At 37.5% G+C, this 20,825-nt stretch overlaps 3 protein-coding genes across 3 annotated transcripts; 1 reads left to right on the top strand and 2 right to left on the bottom strand.

Annotated features, from left to right (window-relative positions):
* Positions 1-3,066: 3,066 nt before the first annotated feature.
* On the top strand, positions 3,067-5,844 carry LOC103930700 (peptide deformylase 1A, chloroplastic/mitochondrial). The gene is made up of 4 exons (XM_009340068.3): positions 3,067-3,591; positions 4,234-4,323; positions 4,432-4,499; positions 5,306-5,844. The coding sequence occupies exons 1-4, from the start codon at positions 3,190-3,192 to the stop codon at positions 5,544-5,546; spliced, it is 801 nt and encodes a 266-aa protein (XP_009338343.2). The 5' UTR covers positions 3,067-3,189; the 3' UTR covers positions 5,547-5,844.
* LOC103930699 (probable polygalacturonase At1g80170) lies at positions 5,834-9,406 on the bottom strand. The gene is made up of 9 exons (XM_009340067.3): positions 9,019-9,406; positions 8,332-8,463; positions 7,991-8,161; positions 7,877-7,897; positions 7,558-7,765; positions 7,181-7,262; positions 6,991-7,099; positions 6,750-6,866; positions 5,834-6,356 (listed from the first exon to the last, which is right to left on the bottom strand). The coding sequence occupies exons 1-9, from the start codon at positions 9,244-9,246 to the stop codon at positions 6,036-6,038; spliced, it is 1,389 nt and encodes a 462-aa protein (XP_009338342.2). The 5' UTR covers positions 9,247-9,406; the 3' UTR covers positions 5,834-6,035.
* A 2,034-nt stretch (positions 9,407-11,440) lies between these two features.
* Positions 11,441-20,158, bottom strand: LOC103952615 (ubiquitin carboxyl-terminal hydrolase 5). The gene is made up of 13 exons (XM_009364245.3): positions 19,845-20,158; positions 19,357-19,611; positions 18,680-18,824; positions 18,500-18,559; positions 18,285-18,380; positions 16,546-16,950; positions 15,788-15,928; positions 15,538-15,708; positions 13,589-13,846; positions 13,353-13,501; positions 12,364-12,933; positions 11,888-12,161; positions 11,441-11,787 (listed from the first exon to the last, which is right to left on the bottom strand). The coding sequence occupies exons 1-13, from the start codon at positions 19,979-19,981 to the stop codon at positions 11,644-11,646; spliced, it is 2,805 nt and encodes a 934-aa protein (XP_009362520.2). The 5' UTR covers positions 19,982-20,158; the 3' UTR covers positions 11,441-11,643.
* Between the last annotated feature and the right edge of the window lie 667 nt (positions 20,159-20,825).

Here is a 20,825-nt window from a genome sequence, read left to right as displayed (position 1 = left end):
TCACTTATGGGAAAGGAAGCATGATGACTCTTAGTCATGACACATGTTTCACACTTGAACTTTGAATCCCTACAAGTGCGAAACAAATAAGGAAATAGATGCTTCATATAACTGAACGATGGATATCCCAATCGTCGATGCCACAACCAAATTTATGTCTGTTATCCACTTTAGCACTTAAAACTTGATGATTATTTGAACCAAAAACAAAAAGTATCCTCCATAGTCAAGATGTACAAACCCCTTATTCTTTTACCATGACCAATTATTTTCTGAGTTTGAATGTCTTGAAAATAACAACACGTAGGGTAGAAGTGAGCAAAACAATATAAGGTATTAAGTAGTTTTCCTACCGACAAAAATTGCACTTAACATCAGGAACAAGTAAAGCATGGACCAGTGATAAGGTCGGAGTAAAAGAGATGGTGCCTTCACCCTTCACAGGGGAAGGTGCTCTATTTGCACTAGTAATATACGGATCACGAACATAGTCACATAACTCATCAAACACTCTAGGATCACTAGTCACATGAACAGTGGCCCCAATATTAATTATCTATTTATTTGTTCCACCAAGATGCGTAACAACACTATGATTATATTGAGTCATTGAACTAAATCACGAACAATAAAGGCACAAAAGATGCACAGCAGAATGAAAACAATTTATCATAACACTATAGTAGATCACTGTTCATGCATTGTAGCAAATCACTGTTTACGACATTGTAGTATATTACTGTTCACGAACACTGTAGCAAACACTGTTCACGGCACTATAGCAAGGCAATGTCCTGTAGCGCAGTACTATTCACTTTCTTCTTCTTCTTCTTTTTTTCAACGAAGGAAATCATCACAAAGGTGAGCACAAAATTAAAGCACACAAGTCCCCAAGAGCGAACTACTCTGATGCCATATTAAACTAAACATGGTAAATACCAAAAATATATATGACAATATTTGGAAATTTCTTATATATATACATTAATCTCTAAAGTGGAGTATATATAGGAGTTACAATTGGTATTACATATGCATTTCATCAATGTGGGACAACAAACTACTATTTACATTTTAACTAATATATAACTCACAACACATACAAGGTTGAGTCACCTTTTCCTAATATGTTGTTGTCTGGGTATGAATAGTAGCTTGGGATGGGAATGGGTTAACCCGAACTAAAAAGCCACAATCCTCAAACCAATGGGCTTTTAGCCCAAGAAAGGATTGATTCGACCGAGTCTTGTATGAGGATTAAGATCATATGTGGTTCAATTGAGTTTTAGGCAAATTGAAATTGCCAAGGATCATAATAATACCCTGATTAGATGTGAATTATCCCAAGGATCAGAATCCATTCTTGATCAAATAAGAATGAATTAATCACATAATGGGGTCAAGATAATAATAGTTGGGATAAAAAAAGCCGAGACTGGATGAAGATGAAGTCTTGGCTAAGAGGGAAATTAAAGAGATAAGGGAATATCCAAGTAAGTGCCGAGAAAACACAGTCTTATCAAGACTTTACTATGGCAGACTTGTTTATCATGAAGGTTATCCCTATAAATAGGAAATGTTCTACGATGTGAAAACCCTTTTTAACTTAACAAATAACTCAAACGCTCTAAGAAAAATACTATCCATCCTAAACCTCTGGTCAACAAATCTTTCATTTGGATTAGCAGCACTTCATTGGCAACTGGCAACATCTTTAGTTTGGATTAACAACACTGGATAATCAAGCAATTTAAGAGCATCTTCAATTTGGATTAACAACATTGCTTCTGGTTGGTTGGATATCTATCCAAGTCTCAGCCAGCGAAGAATTATTAATTCTTTCATCCAAAGAGGTCACTTCATTAGCTTCCTAGCAAAGTAAAATGTTCTATGATTGGTTACTCTCAGGTGCATTTTACAGTTTAACATTTAAACAACCAAACCACATTCAATATAAGAGCACTCATCTTCCTTGAGAACTTGTGTCCCTACAGAATACAGATTCGGCACGCCTATATTCTCACAAATATAGTTGATGCAACCAACGCTGGTGTAGGAGATCCTAAACTTTGCAATGAACTAGGCAACCTTGCTTTCAGGTTTTAGAACCCCAATCAAAGAGGTGTTCCTTCCTTGGCCATAGTTTCTCAAGTGCAGAAGTCAATAGCACATTCAACACCACCACCACCACCACATCTATTCTACTCGCCTGACCGAGCTCTCTTGCGGGCATGCTCACATTCATAAACATGACGTAGTTAACTCATAGTTACTCGACCTGTGAGCCATGTAGGATTTGTAATTTTTAGGATCAACAATTGTATAAATTGAGAGATGTAATTTTCACACACCAATAGCTTCATTCACACTTATCCTTTATTTCTAATCGTCAAAATAAATAATTAAACCAAAACAACATACAAGATTAAACATGAAATTTGTGAGGCTAAAAATTTGCATTTATTACTCTATTTGGATGAGGAAATGTAAGATTAATAAGGAATTCCAAAATGACATAAATAGAAATGACGGAATTTTTTTCTAGAATTTGTGAATTTTCTTGTTTGATTAACCTACGAAAACAATGGTCGAATACGGAATTTAATGTGTGTATAGAGTCCTTAATATATAAATGAGATAGTAGTTAGAAAATGTGCTAGCACGTGGTGGTGGCGGCGATAATGATGGTAATAGGTAGTGGCTGTGGGAGTGGCGGGGACCATAACAGTATGTGGTGGCGACAGTAGTCGTGATGGTGTGGGTCGTGGTGATGTGTAATAGTGGTGGCCAGTCATGGTTAAGATTTTCTGTATTTTTTAATTTTAAATTATTATTCATAGAAATTTAGAAATAACACCTATTTACATAGATTTTAAACATGAGAATAAGAGATCCCAAATTTTATAGTTTTTTTTCTCATGCGAAAATTCTAAACTTTTTTGCTTATAAAACCAAACAAAAAAATTGATGCATATCAATTTATAAATGATGTCTTTTGTCCAAATTGTAAGTTTGTTTCCCTTGTGCAATTGCAACCATAGTGTACCGTAAAAGAAAGCTTGACTTGACGTTGTCGTTAAAGTGCCTGAACGACGACATTATTGTTGCTGTCGTTTGATTGAAGCAGTGGACGACATCATCACCTTCAAAGCATCCTTAAACCCTCTACTTGAAATCCAAACCACGGCTATGGAAACCATCCACCGATTCTCGCTCCGTCTCGGCCCGATATGTCTAGCTACCGCCCCGATATTTCTTAAATCCCGAATCATCTCTTTGGATCCCGGACTTCCATACCCGAATCCAGTCTTCAACTCCCACTTCACGATCGGGAAAAATTTCAGCTCAACCTCTTCTCCCGTCGCCAAAGCGGGTTGGCTTCTGGGTCTCGGAGGAGAGAAGAAGAAAAGCATCAGCATGCCCGATATAGTGAAAGCGGGTGACCCGGTTTTGCACGAACCGGCCCGAGATGTTGAGCCCGGGGATATTGGGTCGGAGAGGATCCAGAAGATAATTGATGATATGGTGAGGGTGATGCGGAAGGCTCCTGGGGTCGGTCTTGCTGCTCCTCAGATTGGAATTCCCTTGAGGGTCAGTTTTGGTATTTTATCTTAAAGGCTCAATTTTGATTATTGTTTTCTTCTTCTGTCTCATTAATTTCTGTTTGGCTGCTGAGAAAATGTCGAAAAAAATGTAAAATGTAGCTTTCTTTTTCACCCTGCGTTGGTTCTTGGGAGTAAAATTTTTAGACAAGCGATAGTCTGCACTAAATTCGTTCTAAACTATGGGGAGGGGGATTCGAACTTGGCTAAGCCCATGTATGCAGATAGATAGACCTTTAAATAGTAAATAATCAATGCTTAGTTCAATTTAAGGAAACTAATGAAAATAGCTTGAAAACTTTGAGTTTTAATGATAAGGACAAAATAAAAGATAAAGTGAATAGTATTATGTTTGACTTTTTAGTGTAAAAATATGGTTTTTCGTTAAAGTGAACTGTACCGTGGGCTTTTCGTTAAAACTCCCTTCAATTTAAGCTACATTGCTTGATTTTAGTGACATTCGTTTTTTTATTACGGTTACAAAAATTGATACTTTCTTTTTATTTTGGTGGAACGTATAGCTCAACTCACCAGCCTTAAATTCTCGTTGAAGATTTAAACTTCCGTTATTCATGAAAACCTAGCATTCCGTAAAACGAAGGCAACAACTCTGTCATTGTCATCTGCGCAGATAATAGTGTTGGAAGATACAAAGGAATATATCAGTTATGCACCTAAGGAAGCGACTGCAGCTCAAGATAGACGACCTTTTGATCTTTTGGTATGTTAAGTATCTGTGAGAGAGGTGAACATCCAAGTGATGTATTGAATCTTAAGATTGAAAATGTTGCACTTGACTATTGCAATTTATTTGTTATTTTTGAGGCAGGTGATTCTTAATCCGAAGCTTAAAAATAAGAGCAACAAGACTGCAGTATTCTTTGAAGGGTGCTTAAGGTAACGGATACAATGTTTTTCTATTTTAGCTAGAAATGAGAGAAATCTATGGTTGAGGTCGGAAGAAATAGTAAATGACATCCATTTCCTTAATGCCCTGTTCTTCTCGTAAATGGATAGCTGAGATTAATAGCTTTGTTAGGGGTTTTGATGTTACAGAGGCAGTGGCGGTGATTCAAGTTACATTTAAGTTTCTTTATCATTCTCAACATTTGTATCTACAATGTTCTTGTTAGGAATTTTCAACCCGTATTCTCTGCAAAACTATACAGAACTGATTCCATATGGTTACTGAATGCTCCTTTGTTTTGCAAGATATGATCATATGATATGAATAAAGTTTATGTATTATACCATCTCCTTGGATGCCACTGAACTACCACACGGTGAATTTTGAACCTGTCTCAATGCTAAACCGGGACTTAGTCATAGGGCATGTGAAACTATAGTTGACAACCTCGGGTGTTTCTAGTATTCGAGTCCCTCGATTAAAGAATTCCATCTCAGTTAACAAATGATAGGAAACATGACTGCTACTGCATTATAAGTGTTCCTCATTTGTTAGTAGTTTTCATCTCTAAGGTTGAAATTTTTATAATCAATCTCAATCAAGACAGTGTGAAAGCGAACATAGGATTTCATCATGGACCCTTGTTTATTTTGCTTGTGTTGGGTGCTCAACTTACTCGAGTTCACACTGTTCTAATATTGTGTTTTAGAATTTTTTTTCACTCAAGTTACTATGTCCATGGAAACTAGAATCGCCTGCTGTCGATAATATGTAATTTTACTGTGATATTTTGCAGCGTCGATGGATTCAGAGCAGTGGTGGAGCGAAACCTTGATGTTGAGGTTTCAGGTTTTGATCGAAATGGCCAGCCCATCAAAGTAAATGCTTCAGGTTGGCAGGCTCGTATTTTGCAGCATGAGTGTGATCATTTGGAGGGAACTCTCTATGTTGATAGGATGGTCCCAAGAACATTTAGAACTGTTGAAAACTTGGACTTGCCTCTTGCTGAGGGGTGCCCTAAGCTCGGAAATCGCTAGCTTATGGCTATGAAAATGCAGTCAGTTTAGAAAATGCAGAAGATAAAGGGACACATAATATGTGATGCTGTGAGATTTTATGCACTAGATTCTGGTATTCCTGGTGCGACAGACGATTCATTATTTCTACCGATGTGTTCGGTTATCTTAGAATGTATTCGAAAAGGCTTATTCGTTTGAAATTTTGGCTTATGTTGTAACGAAGTCTCCCTGTAAAATTTTTTTTTTTTTTTTTTTTTTGACAATATGCATAAATACATTCCATAAGTAATGTTTCATCGAATCGATGCCAAAACTATACTGTGTATACATTATGTACAAATATTCCAACGAATCGATGTCATCACTGCCGTTATCTCTTTTGTGCAAACCAAAGTTTTACAGTGGACTATATACAAAGGGAAAATGCTTCAGGGATCCATGCTCCAAGAACAATATGGAATCCAAAAATGTCGACTCTATACGCTGTAGCTAGATCTATACCACGATCTACTGGGTTGCTGTTCGTCCATATTCCAAACTGCCCAACCTCTGTGAATGAATGGTAGAGTATGACGGGACTTTTTGCGTAATGAAGCTTTCGCTACACGAGAAGCAAGCGGGCGGGTCTACCAAACCGAAACTTGAACCTTGAGCTTGCCAACAAAGAGAGGTGGTGATCTCCCCAACGGATGGTAGAAGCTGAATATCTTCCATGTATAACCCTTCACATGGTGAATAGTCACTGCAAACAAATTTTATTGCTTCCTCCGTAGCAGAAGTCCCTTTAATGTGCACGAAGGATATGTTCTCCACTTTTACCGCCGAAGTCTGCATTCTCATACGACATTGATGTAAATATCTTTTAGTTTAAGCAGCTCTAAAAACTAAAGATTACAATGTCAGTAATTCTAAGGAACTTTGTTTTGCTGGAGAACTAATAAGTCTCTCCGTAATAACAAGTACTCGTCGAGATGTCAAATAAATTGTGCCTTGCACTTATTAACAGAGTTATGAACTAAACTGTATGAGGCTACCGATACGTGGGATGAATGAGATAATCTATTTGCAAGAATGAAGTGTTTTTAGTAGTCTCAGTAACTCATGACCACGGAGAAAGAGGAAGTATTCTTGAACCGGTTACCTACAATAGCTCGGCTTATACCTATGAAGGACATTGGAATTAATGGGAGTAGCGCTATAATTTTGGTAAGAACTCTATACCTGATTTAGACATGGCAGCCAGGAGTCACAATAATACTGATCGATTATTATCGGATTTGATACATTTTCCATCAACACATTCCGGAATGCAATGTTGGAGGCAAAGCCACTTCCGCCCTGATGAAGATGCACGAAAAACCAATTTCAATTAAATGCATAATGGTTCAGAACAAAAGTACAAGATGAAGAATAAAAAGAACTCCTTGGTGTGTGCCTGTGAACAGAGTTCAGAGAAGGTTACCTGCCATGTTTTGATTCTCACCCCATTATCTGTGTTGGACAAGAATGCTGTATCAACTACTACATCATGCACTTGGGACCAAGAGTTTGATTTTCCCAAGCTTCCAATGCTTGATGAAGTATTTCAAAATTAGTAACATGTCCAGATGATTCCGAGGTTTACCAGAAATGGAAGTATAGTCCAGTTTTACCTTATGCCATGACCGGGGCCACAAGCAATATTTATGATCCGGATTCGTGAAGAATTGCTGACTATAGAAATACAGTCGTCTCCTGGATTGAGTGTATAAGACTCCAATATCAGAAAGAGACCAAGTTTTTTCACCACACTTTGGATTGGACAATGATTATAAGAAACCTTGATTGCTTAATCGGAAACTAAACATTAGATCTAATACTATGTTGAATACAAACTTCCAATTGGCACGTAATTTTGCTATCAAATCGCTCAAGGTAACAACCAACAACCTTTTCTGTAACAACTCAAACGTGAAAAATAGATTATATTTCCGGGATCACAAATACTGAATAAGTTTAAAATTGGCAATAGTTCCCTTGGATAACTGACCTGTTCTTATTATGGTATCCTTGAGCTCAACACCCTTCGACGCACTAATGTGGATGCCATCAGTATTAGGACTAACAGCAGGCGCTATCACTCTGAGATTTGATGCCACTACCCGCATGCAGTTTGTGAATGTCATGTGCATTTGTTGACTATTGACAATCAAAAGATTCTTGACCTTCAAATTCTTGCACTTATGAAACGTAACTGCCTGGAATGTATTGAATATCCCATATTAAGGTTATGATTAAAACCATCGGAGGCATGAAATAGTAAAAGGAAAAAACCAACTGCATTCCTCGTTAACCAAAAAAGCACTAACCGTTGGAGCATGTCGACATGGCTGCCATAAACAAATTAAAGCCACTTTTAGACAGATGTAGGTAGAATAATCTTTACATGAAACATAAAGCTTACAGGTTCAAGAGGGATATACATTTGATGAGTTGGTCTTGCAAGACCGAGCCCACCATTCCTGCCCCATTCCATTGAGTGTCCCTCCCCCTTCTACTGTAAGGTGGTTCACCCCATGGAAATAGAGCCACTTACGTCGATTCAAACCAATCCAAGTATCAGGATCTTCAGGAGCAATGACGGTACCAGAGATCTATTAAGGCATGCGATTTGTTAAAGGGAATGCAAGTAAATTCTGAATAACAAATGTCAAATGAACCATAGCTCTTGGACCAAAAAAATACTGAACCATAGATGCATTCTCATCGAAATACTGCTAGTTAGAAAGAAAGAATTACAGCAAGCAATAGAATTGATTCATACCATTAGAGTCACCTTTGATCGACAAGGCCCAGCGATATCAACAGGATGGAATAGGTAAGTGCTTCCAGCAGGAATTAAGATTCTTGTCCGCACAGGGATAGAACAAGCTATCTCCCAAGCATTTTTAAAAGCCTGAAGAGATGAAAAATACCATATCACTCGTCGACACAGGCTTCATTAACGGTTTTGTGGAAAATAATAATGCATAAGAAAGTGCCTCGTTATCGCCTAATTCCCAGAGAATGCATCTCCATAGCTATCTCATCAACCATACATCTCAGTCCATCTCTCCCACTTAAATTATATTTATAAGGAAAAACAACTCTCATTGATAAACGTCGTAAAAGTTGAATAAAATTTCTGGAATTAATATTAAATTTCTGAAACAATTCGTGGTTCTGCAAAATGGGCACAATTCATAGTGCATTTAATTAGTTATTTCATATATTGTTAAACCAATAAAGCAACAATGTCGTCATTTCATTTCAAGCGATATCACTATTCTAAGCTAGACTACGAGAGGGAAAAGGATTTGAACTCGAAACGCAGTGTGCTTAAGAGTAAAACCCTATTCACTATAGCACCCATTGAACAATGTCATCATTTGTAAATTTTTGTTTTAAAACCCCTAAAAAGAAAACAAAAATAAGCCAGCAGAAATATTACAGATTGTGGGAATTATGTTACCTGAGAGTCATCAGTGACGCCATCTCCTTTTGCACCAAACTCACCAACAGAGAGGACCCTCTTGGATCCGGGTCGGATTCTTGTCCACCAGGGTTGTGGGAGGAGCTGCAAGACAGAGTCGAAGGTTTCTCCATGCGCCGTATTTGAGCTGGCTAACAGAAAAAACATATGAATAACACCATAAATTATGGGTTTGGAAGCAATTGGGGAAGATCGAAGGCTTCTCATTGTGTCAGATCATGTCAGACAGATCTCAAGAGTTCAGCTTCGAGACGAGGTGCTTAACGACAGTGATCTTTGGAAAATCTAAGTCAGAACTGTCCCTTTTTTATTTACCAAAACTGAAAATGTCGGTACGTTTATTGGATTCTACTGAGAGTCGCAGGTTTCTAAACGCGGCTTCTTTTTATAAATTGTAGTTGACCTGATTAACCAAAACAAAACGGGTGACGCTAAAAAGACAATTTTTTTAGATCATATTTTATAAACCGCATAATGTGATGATTGTCGGTTAAAGTCACTTCTTAAATTATTAAAAATAGAATTTAACTATTGACTGTCGCACAATTTAATTTATAAAATATTGTCTAGAAAGATAGTTTTCCTATCATTTTTCAGAACGTGATTATCCAAATAAGTTATGGACGGAGTTGTGTGTTTTATTTTTGTAATATTTTTGGTTTGAAGTACTAGAAATGTAGATTAATACTAAATTTTACACATTTTTTTTCACAAAAAGGTTACTCTGAAAAATCAGGACCAAACCTATGACTTTTGAATGCGTTGAGGACCATCTGTAGTGACTTTTGAATGCGTTGAGGGATCAATTGTAGTAAAAATGGTAAACTATATTTTACACATTTTACTATATTTTACATATTTTAGGTTTAAGGTGATTTTTAAATTACGTAAAAAATTTGTAATTTTCTCATTTTTCATTATAAGAGTATTGAAATGTTATCAATATATACCTTTGATCTTATTGACTATTTGATCATTTGTTAAATTTATGACCCCATAAACATAAGACCCATATATGGGTTGACGTGTAAGCTATATTTGCGTTGCATTAGCCCAAAAAAGGAAAAAAATTCATGATTTTAGTGGAGGATTAGACATCCAAATAGAAGAATGTACTAGGGTCCAAAGTGAGAAAATTAGAACATCATGACCCATTTTGAAAACCGCCTCAAACCTAAAGAGTACGATGTTTTTACTTTTTTATTTTTTGGTCAAAAGGATAAAATTCATTAACAACAAGAGAAGTGCAACAAAAGCTCAAAACTAAATAAACACAGGAAAAGAGAAAGGGCCACAACACACAGAAGACGACCAACCTGGGAGCCCAGCACAAGCAACCAAACCACACAAAAAACCCTAAACAACTAGGCTTCCTGAAGTTGCAAACGACGATGCCACCACAAGAGAACCACATCACAATCGTCACGATCAACCACCCTCCACAATCACCTGAGATTAGACCAACAAGAAACCCAGAATTGGTGAGGACAAAGGTCACATCATCATCCATAGACCAGCACCAGAATAGCCGCCATGAGAACAATGAAGCACGCAGGTAGCAATAACCCACGAACAACATCGCTGACAAGGGCAAGCAACGGGAGTGACGAACAAGGGCCAACTAGGGTGGTGGTGTGGACACCCGAGCTAAAGCTCTACACACCCTCCCAAAGATCCGTAACAAAACGCGTTAAGTTGAGAGATGATGGAGCCAACTGAGGAAGATAATGGAGGGAAAGGGTCAAAGAGGATGGAGGAAATGGAGATTCGGGAATAGGACCCAGCATGGTGAAATCAAAGGCAAAAGGAGAAAAATGAGGAGTAGATCGTGCAGATAGCATGGTTGGGGAAGGAAAATGTGCAGGCTCCTGGAAGAGGAAAAAAACTGAAAAATTCAGAGCACAAACCACAAAGGAAATACACGGGGTCCCCCAGCCAAAGCTAGGGCCGGCGCCAAAACAAAACAGAGAGAAAGAAAATCAGTCACATGGCTGTGAGAAAAGCTCTCACGGGAGAGAAGTGAGAGTACAATGTTGTTAGCCCCAGAAAAACATAGGTTTGAAGATGTGCAGGTGGTGGCGGGGATGGCGATTGTGACGAGGTGGTGCTGGTAGCAACAGTAGTTGCATGCGGTGGCGATGGTGATGGGGTATGAATGGTGGCAATAGGAGGCAGAGATGTCGCGATGGATGGTAGCAAGGAGTGGTGCCGCCAGAGGGTGTGGTTGCTAGGTGGTAGGGGTTATGTTGGCGTAGAAAGTGACCGTGGAGGTGGCTACAGTGGCAAGGGTGATGGTAGCAGTGACGTTGGCATTGGTGGCAGTGACAGCGATGGTGGCTGGACCGTGGACGTGATGGCGCAGGTAGTGGTAAGGCAACGGCGATTAGGGAGCAAATTGTGATGAACACAAATGATAGTGGTGCCTTACATGATATTGTCATTTTGAAAGAAAAACACACAAGCATCCATTTGAAGTTTTTAAATAACCTACTAAACACATTTCACTAGTTTTTCCATCTGTAATTTAGTCCACGAAATAAACATAGCCTTGAGAGTTAGTCTTACTATTTTTTGTAAGTAAACACTTGACGTCGCTGCAAAGGATTAGGCCACATCGCTAACAGCTGCATCTTCAGTTGGCACACGCCGATAAAAGAGTACATACGCGGCGCCTGACTTCACCTCGTCTTCATTTATCGGTGATACGCAACTGTCATCAAAACTGTACCACCTATTCTCGTCTAGAAGCTGCGTAAAACAAACCAGTCAATAAATCTATTTCTGATTACCGGTGAGATATGCAGCTGATTAATGTTTCGACCAAATATACTTCTATCGTCCCAGATACCTTGATATGTGCAGTGTAGTGGCCGCTACCCATTCCGCCAATGTGATTGGTCAAGGCATAGAGCTCATAAAGTTGACGTCGCGAGTTGTTTTTGTTAGCAACGTAACGTGTTAGATCAAAACCATGGATTGGGAAATCCACAAAGGTTTCCAGTTTATGCTTCATCGACCTGCTGTATGAGAACCTCTTTAGATGGATGACTAACACTTCTGGAAGCCTCCATAGATCAAGCTTCTTACTTGCTTGCCTTCGCTCCTTGCACTTCGGGCAGTACCTACACCATACCATAATTATTCTATTAATTTAAGACACGCTTGTTTGAATACAGCTTCGTTCAACAGAATACATAGTTAATCCAAAATTCCGCTTATTAAGCAGGATACAGCTCCTACAGAACCTCTTGATGTTCAAAAGGCAAACTACATATGATTAAAATACATCCATTTAGGGCTTAGTCGAGAGGGAGAGAGACTAACCACATATCTTCAGGCACCAGTGGTTCTTCACGTAGAAAAGCTTCAAGGCAGGTGTATAAGGAGAGAGGTTCAGTTCGGGCTTTCTTTGTTACAGGTCCATATTTATAAACTTCTGGCAAGGTTTCTAGATACTGAGTATCATACTTTTCCGAAAGCTTCTGTGACCAATCAACATATATTAGTATTGATGTTGAAGATGAGGCCAATTTGATGGCTTTATCTTTCCTCGCTGATAGATCAATGCATGAATTATTTTCAGCCACCAACTTTAGAGGCAATTCTTGGGCTTTCACCGCTTCAGAACTAGTGATGTCCTTACTAGCTGAATTTGATACAGTGGAATCAGTACATGCTTCACGTGAACCCAAATCAAGAGAGGCGTCTGATCCAGCTGTTGTTGAGCTTACACCGGATATATCCATACTTTTAGCTTTAAGCATTGGAGAAAGCATTTTATGAACAATCGTCTGTATATTGCCTCCTTTAATTTCATCAACACAAGAGATTGGCGAGACAAGAGGTATTCCATAGGGTTTCCATCCTGATGCAACCTGGGAATCACTAATTCCTCTACGAGACAATTAAAAGTTAGTAGGAGAAGCCAGAAAATGATCTACATGAAAAAAGTCCAGTTGTTTAAAGTTCAAGAGAAATACAGATCAACACCACATAGATTTTGTTTTTTATGGTTTGAAATGAGACGTAAAATCAACACCACATTTTTTTTCTTTTTCAAATTGTTCTGATTAGGAAAATGTGAAAAATTAATTCTGGACAAATTATATTTTTGCAGTCTTAACTCAACAACCAGCTTCTTTTCAAAATGCTTATAAAAGTGGTTAAATTGGCCGGGACTAGTCAAGCAAGGAAAATAACTTTTTGTGAACGTGGGTACAGGAATCAAAGTTAGGGTTAGTGGGGGAGAGTGAGCTTTCTACATGATTCTAAACACTGTGCAGAATATAAGGTGAAGGTCAAAGTATACGTACTGTTCTCGACGGCGATGTATCAACTGAAGATACTTTGTTTTGTTTGGCAATTTTGGAACCTTATAAGCAGCAAGATGGTCATCATCTTTGATGGTAGACAATGATATTAATGGGTCTTCTAAAAATCTCTGAATCATATGATTTCGTATCTGTGAACCACAAATTGAAAAAGTTAACCAACCATGCAGATTCATAAAGCACAGAAGCATCAGTTCCAAATGTAAAATGCTGCTAACCTCCACAAGCAAAAGCTTTTCACCGTGCTTCACAGAACTAGCATTGCTAAGCACCTGGATCAAGTCCCTGCAACGTCCCTGTTTTGGGACTGTGACAGTGCAAGTAGACGGCAATGCACTTCCATCGCAAGAAAAAACTGTCACCGTCATTGTTCTAGTGGTGGTGGACTGGAGTGGCAACGAAAGGTACATAAAGGGATCGAACGTAACAGAGACTTTATTGCAAACGGGACAAACCAAAGTTGACTTATATTGGCCCTGTTAATAGGAAAAATTAAAACCATGAGAAAAAACTATTGGTTATTACAAACTACCAGGAAAAAAATTTCGATCAGTATCAAGATTTAGTGAAAATATCTTTTGCATTAACACCAAACCATGATGCACCGGCCTTCATAGCATCGAGCATAAAATACGAAATTATTTGATACATGAGATACAACACCAGGAAGCTTATATTTGATAAGTCTATAAGGTAATCAAAAGAATAATACGAAGACAAGTCACAAACCATTATTTGTATAATCCATGGACAAATTGTAGAAACTTGTCAGAAAAAGCACCCATAGAATTAGCGCACTAGGAGAAGAAATCAACAAGGAATAAGACCTAGGCATACAACCAGCGTATTTAAACTCAGGTACTATCAAGTCAAATGAATGGAAATTTGTCTTAGACTTAAGGTTTAAAAATGAAAAGACTGACGAGTCTCAGAAGTTTTTTTTCAAAGGTAAAAAAACTGAAGGCAAAAAACTGACGAGTCTCAGAAGATTGCGAGCAGAAAGCATAGGATTGTACATCATTAGTGGAAGTGCAAACTTAGTGATACATGTCACTGCTTGGGAGCAAAATCGAATAAAATTGTTACGTCAGCAGACAGTGAAAAACTTATTGACAGCGAATTTTGGTTCACCACTGGAGTGGTAAAATCAGAACACACAAATAAGATGGCAGTTGAGTAGTTCACCCATAATTGGGCTACATCCACTATACTTTGTAGTGTGTATTTCACTATGTAGGAGAAAAGTTACAATTAAGGGTACATTCCTCAGCTTGAAAGAACATTCCTATGTTTACGAAAATGATGGCAATGAGGAGTGGAAGGAAGAACAAAATGGTAAGTTCCTCAGCTTGAAAGAACATTTTAAACTAAATTACAAGGTTGACCAATAAGCTTTCACCCACATGTTAAGAAAATGCATATAATTTTAATACATCAGTTACACTACTATTCAATTGACAATGATAGTGAGGTATGCATAACTTACCCACATTGTGCGAAGGGCATGAACCACTTAACAAAACCACACAATTTAATCTTAAGTTTTACAAGTATAGAAGATAAAGTTTTTTTTTTTTTTTTATATTAAGAATAATGTACAATATAGGAACAACTATTGCCAGCAAAAGTACAAGTAGAAAACAGGATAGACATCTAGCACCAAGTCCCAACATGTATAAGAAACAACAATTTGAACTGCCCTTGAGGTTACAACAGATTAATATTGCAGGAATCCAGGTATCCACATCTACCATATGAAGAGTTCACCAGTCAAGACATCTCTTTCTTTACAAATATATTCAAGTAATATTGACACCATTTTAAGCGCTGCGTCTTGAAAACACTATCAACCATTTATTGACACCATTTTACAAATATATCACGAGTAATATTGACACCATTTTAAGCGCTGCGTCTTGAAAACACTATCTACCATTTATCTATTAGGTCTTTGATTGAGAAAGCATAATGAAAGAAAAGATAATGAACAGAATCAACTTCAAATTTTAAATGAGAAATAACACTAAACAGATACTAGCAGCAGCAGCAGTAGTAATAGTAGTAACCGTTGCAAGTCTGCATGCAAGTTAAGCACTTGTACAATGACCATTATTAAGTTAGTAACTAATAATTTTTTAACATATAATATTTCCAACAACATACTCACTTGGCACACATCAACAATTATAGAATCATTACGAGCAGTGTGGTTTGCCCAATACTCATCTGCGACTTCTTCATCAGGCCGGCCATCAGCATCTCTAGACTTTATATAAGGTTTGTGTTTCACGCGATTCAGATCTTCATGAAGACCATCTAGCAAAAATGCCAAAAGCTCCTGAAACAACAATTAGTTTTTCGTTAATGCAAATTGCATGCATACACACTGGTGAAAACCTAAATGCCAAGTACCAAACCTGAGAATCGTGCTGATTATAACCACTAAACTGAGGCGCAAAGCGAGCAAGTTTGGATTTAAAAGGTCGAGGGGACACTGGTGTTCGTCCAGGTGCCCATAGCTTCCGCAGTAACTCACCAAATGCTACAGCTAGCTCACCCTACATTTTGACCAATTTAGCAAAAGAAATTCAGCCAATAAAAAAAAAGCAGCAAAATTTTAATAACACAGACAAATCAACACTATCTCAGTATATCCTTCAAACTGCTTGCTTGGACTTCAATCAACAAACCGATTTCAACAAAATATCTTGTTTCTGAAAATCTTTCATCACCTCGATGTCCTAGAGAATTGAGAATAGTAGTTTGTTTCAATTCTAAGAATGGACATAAAAATGCATCATTTTGTAATGAGAATAAGGTAAACAGCCAAGTTGTGATTAAAGCAAGCAATACCCTCAAGAAGATTAAAGCTACTCCTTGAAAACATGTATGACTGAACACAAATCATTCATAGAGAGAAACAGGTATTGGCATTCATAGAGTTCCAAGTACTAGCAGTCATAAAGATCTCAGTACTAACATTTGTAGAGGTCTCTTGCAAAAAAAAAAAAAACAAAAGATTTCACGGTCTCAGGGTCTTCAAGAGCCTAAACACACCCAAAAAAAAAACTGCAAAACTGAATAAGAAATTTTGGCAGTCTATTATAGCAACAAAAGTATAGATTTCAAAAAGCACATAGAGCTGATTTAAGCTCGGATAGTGTTAGAAACTTACAACCATGCCCAGAGGGTTTTGCCAGTTTATCTCTTGATGATAATCTTCCCGAAAATATCTAGCAAACTCCGGTGTATGAACGAGGCACTGTATAGCACTATTCATAAAACAAGTATTCCCAAGGTTTTGCAACCCAGTCAAACCAACAGACGACCCCCTAGTACTAACACCAGTCGTAGGGTATGTAGTATCCAGTTCCCTTGCAATCAGGCCTTGACTATGTATGAGCTCTGAGCTGTAGTTCTTTGATGCACCCCTGGTTGCAGATAAACCTCCTGCAATCGACAAGCTTGACTTAGAAGGCTCTACAAGAACAGAGGAAGCTTCCTTCTCTAAAGAGCGAACAGAACTCGGGGATCCACCCGATGTGTTACCATTGACAGGGTTAAGCACCTCCACCAGAATCTGCTTCAATTGATCACAAAACAAAACAAGTTTGAACTCAGAAAAACAAAACTAAAATTAAATGAAGCCAAAGTAAAGCCTCCAATAAGGAAATCTCCACAACCATTAAACCAGTAAAACCGTGCTCCTTTTCGACTAAATTATAAAACCCAACTAATAAAGGTCACTCTTCCTTGACTGTAGATCTACGTCCCATCACAATTGACGGTCATTTCCTTCCCTCACCAGTTACCACACAAAATCCATCACAATTTTCTCTAGTTACTTTGCCACTTTAACAAAAGTTTTTAACAGAGCAAGATAAAATGTGTGCATATCACTGCATACTACTCAATACCGATTAACTAAACTTAGATTTTCCATTAATTATCATGCCACCATAATTTTCAACAGAGAATAAGCACCTTTGTGCATAGATACTGCTACAGCATAACATATTATTCCATATACTACATAAGACCTGTCTCAACTAGAAACCATTATCTAGGCTGGTGACAGGCCATAAAATTGCAGTCACAGCCCACAACCATAAGAAGCCAAGTTCACAGACACATCTCATCTATGCCTGCAAACCAAACACTGGTACCTACAGGTATATAATAGACAGATCTCCACTATTAAAAACCAAACATATGGTGCGTAAACAAAGAATAAAATAAAAAAAAGGATAAAAAAAAAAAAAAAAAAAAAGAAACACAGAAAGCTGTAAGTGAACGTAAATTGCTTTTGTACATATATATGCAGTTCAGAAAGTTCCTCAAAGAGAATGTGACAAACCAATAAATCATGTTCAGACACTAAGATGGCGGGTCAAAATGGGCCAACAAACTCAACTGAACCATTTGGAGGTAGATAACTACAAAAATACACTCTGATTAACCAAGTTAACTAAGTAGTGGGAGGTGACTAACCAATATAAAGGAGGCCAGCAACATACAGAGCAAAACTCTCATGAAAGAAGTGTGCAACGCAAAACAGATGCTCTTGCAAACTGACGTGGTAGAATAATAATTCAAGAATGGTACTTCCAGTGAATAGCAACACAAAAGCAATATATCTATACTTGATGTTTTAAGGAAACATTCAATTCAAACCTAAAAGCCCATAAAAACATTAAGGAACACAAGAATCTCTAATGATATCATGTTAAAGAAGTATATGTTTGTGATTCCAAAATTAAGAAACAATTTTTTGGAAATGTATTATGTAGCTGTAGCTTTAACTAAGCAAAACATGAACGTATAAAATTTCCTATGTACCATCATATGAAATTATGAAGTCCTATGCTAAAGAGAATTGTGCATGTCATTCCAATAAAGTGATGGAAGACTCACATCCTGATCCATCTGTATATTGGCATCATCAAGAGTTTTATCCATGTCGTTCATCAGGGCATGTTTCCGGCGTCCATAGTAATCCCAAATGCACACCTTCAATCGAGGAAATTCTTAAGTACCAACAACATACAGGGAGTAAACGAGCTGCTGAACAAAATATTTCAATCAAACAATGAAGCTAGATGCAGAACCAGAGACATAGGAAACTTTACTTGTTCCAAGCTAAGATCAAAGATATCACAAGCTCTTCTGTGAAGCTCTGCAATGGTTTCCTGCCAAAAGAATTTCAATCTTCAGGTAAGAAAAATCAGCACATACTTTGTAAGACCTTACTAAAGTGGTGCAACTACCACTGAAAAAAGTGGTACATCATGATCTGCCTTATATTTTACCTTTTTGCTTATTCGTACGGTAGAGCGGTCACCTTTTGGCATCACAAGTAATTGAAGCCGCAGAGGGTACACTTCTACTGCCATCTCCGGCTGAGAAAGACCTGAACTAATCACTTTCCTTGGCAATGTTGGACCACCACCATACCTACAACCAGAAACACTGCATTACACATGTAGTCTCTTGACATTCTCCTCCAACCACAATAAATTGCAAAAAAACACAGAAATGAAACTTGATATTGGCTCAAAGGCAATCATTTAAGTGTAAGGAGAGATACACTCTTCGGTACCCCTTCCAACCCCAAAAATATGCATAGATAATACTGTATGGTCACTGAAATGCAAATCTAAAGGAATTTTCAGGAAGGCTGGTCCTCTCAAAATAAATGTTAAATTTATTCAATCAATTGGTAACATTGCAAAAAAAGAGAAAGTAACAAATCTCTAGAATACAACTAAACAACAACAACGACAACAAAGCCTTTTCCCACTAAGTTGGATCAAATCTCTAGAATACAATTAATTCAATAAAATTGGTGGTGTGTTAAGATCATTCTGGGTTTCCTTTTACGATATAAAAACCCAATAAATATGTGTGTACATATATGAAAACACTTGAGTGTATTTGGATTTCCATAGTGGTAGGGTTAACAAAGAAAGGCATGACATTTCCATACCATGTATGCAATCGGTTCCAAACTTCATGCGGGAGCAAGACATAATCGCGGCCTTCCAGTAACGTATCATGTATCTCAATGCCCGAATTGGTGTCCTCTGATGCTGCATCATATATCAAGTCAGAATTATCAATACCAGCAGGCCTCTTTAAGGCACTGGAACCGGGCGAATCACAATGCTCCGACACCGAGGATGCATCATTCGGGTTATTGGGTTGGTCATGGTTCACATAATCAATCCAACGTTGCCACCATCTAATTGGAAACAAATTCAAAAATGAAAAATATCACAAAACATTAGAACCAATTTTCACTACAACATATGAAATCACAACCCATTTGATAAAAGATTAAGATTTCATTGTTTTAACAGAAACACCGAAAAATGAACAATTCACAGCGAAGAACTAATTTCTAATTATTTAAAAATTAATCATCAAATTTCATAAATAAATAAATAAACCCAAAAAAATGCAAAAATTTGCAACCTTTGGGTGAGCAAGTAGAAGACATCGCCCTCTTTGGAATTGGCTTCAGCAGCCAAAGCAATGTCTCGTATCAAAATCCTTTCTTCCTCCGGCGAAAGCTCTGTGCTGCTGCTGCTGCACAGCGACACCGCGTCCATCCCTCGCCGACTTGCAGGGTGCTGCCACGGGAATTGCAATCCCTTGTCCTGAGGCTACGGACGGAGAAGGAGGTGGGGAAATTTTGGGGAAAGAAGTCGGTGAGAGAGACTGAGAGAAACAGCGACTAGTTTTTGTGAAAAAAATAAAATTTGTAAAAATAAAATCAAGGGGCGAGTAGCGAGGGGAAGGTTTTCAAACCCACTATTCAGAATTTAAGAAAGTGTTTTTTTTTTTTTTTTCTTAAAAAGGGATAAGTTTGTGTCTAATTATTTATAAGTGACATGTCTTAAATTTGATTCGTCAAAAATGAATTTGAAATACATTATGACTAACTTATTACGTGTCGTGTAAAATACAGACATAAAATTTATCTCAACTACTGAGTCAACTGTTATTGTTGATTTCAAAGCAATTAGAAAGATTTGTTTGTGTATTTTAATTTTAAGAATAAATAAAAATCAAATCTCGCATCTCGCATCTCGCCTGAGATTTGGAGAGATTTACTCAAAATTTGACATTTATATTTCTAAAAATCAATTAAATCCCACCAAACTTTTTTTTTAATGAACAAAAGAAAAACATCAAAGAATGATCACGGTCACAACTAGTTCTAATAGAATTAAAAATTAGGCATTTTTGGCCAACAAATTAAATTTTGACTCACAAGGATTTACATGGCGCACACCATAGGTCCTGCCAAATTACACACATAGTATGTGAGTCAACAAAGTCAGATAAATTATCTAAAGTGACACATGTCGACACCTGAGACATCCGTCAAACAAATCAAATCAAGTACAAAAAGCGACAAAATAACTCTAATTTGATCAAATTATATCAATT

Source organism: the organism of the source record quoted next, unplaced genomic scaffold (genome assembly GCF_019419815.1).
Source record: "Pyrus x bretschneideri cultivar Hongxiangsu unplaced genomic scaffold, Pyrus_bretschneideri_v1 Contig20, whole genome shotgun sequence".
NCBI classification, from domain to species: domain Eukaryota; kingdom Viridiplantae; phylum Streptophyta; class Magnoliopsida; order Rosales; family Rosaceae; genus Pyrus; species Pyrus x bretschneideri.
This window is presented reverse-complemented; position numbering and strand designations above follow the sequence as displayed.

Bases quoted from the DNA above. Each gene is read 5' to 3' on its own strand.
- LOC103930699 (XM_009340067.3), bottom strand. From the start codon at position 9,246: ATGAGAAGCCTTCGATCTTCCCCAATTGCTTCCAAACCCATAATTTAT. The intron at 8,162-8,331 runs GTATGAATCAAT...ATGCCTTAATAG, and splicing joins GATCAAAGGTGACTCTAATG to ATCTCTGGTACCGTCATTGC. The intron at 6,357-6,749 runs GTATAGAGTTCT...ATGAGAATGCAG, and splicing joins GGCTGCCATGTCTAAATCAG to ACTTCGGCGGTAAAAGTGGA.
- LOC103930700 (XM_009340068.3), top strand. From the start codon at position 3,190: ATGGAAACCATCCACCGATTCTCGCTCCGTCTCGGCCCGATATGTCTA. The intron at 4,324-4,431 runs GTATGTTAAGTA...TTTTTGAGGCAG, and splicing joins GACGACCTTTTGATCTTTTG to GTGATTCTTAATCCGAAGCT. The intron at 4,500-5,305 runs GTAACGGATACA...GATATTTTGCAG, and splicing joins TTCTTTGAAGGGTGCTTAAG to CGTCGATGGATTCAGAGCAG.
- LOC103952615 (XM_009364245.3), bottom strand. From the start codon at position 19,981: ATGGACGCGGTGTCGCTGTGCAGCAGCAGCAGCACAGAGCTTTCGCCG. The intron at 16,951-18,284 runs GTGAGTCTTCCA...CAATTGAAGCAG, and splicing joins ATATACAGATGGATCAGGAT to ATTCTGGTGGAGGTGCTTAA. The intron at 11,788-11,887 runs GTATCTGGGACG...TGTTTTACGCAG, and splicing joins ACTACACTGCACATATCAAG to CTTCTAGACGAGAATAGGTG.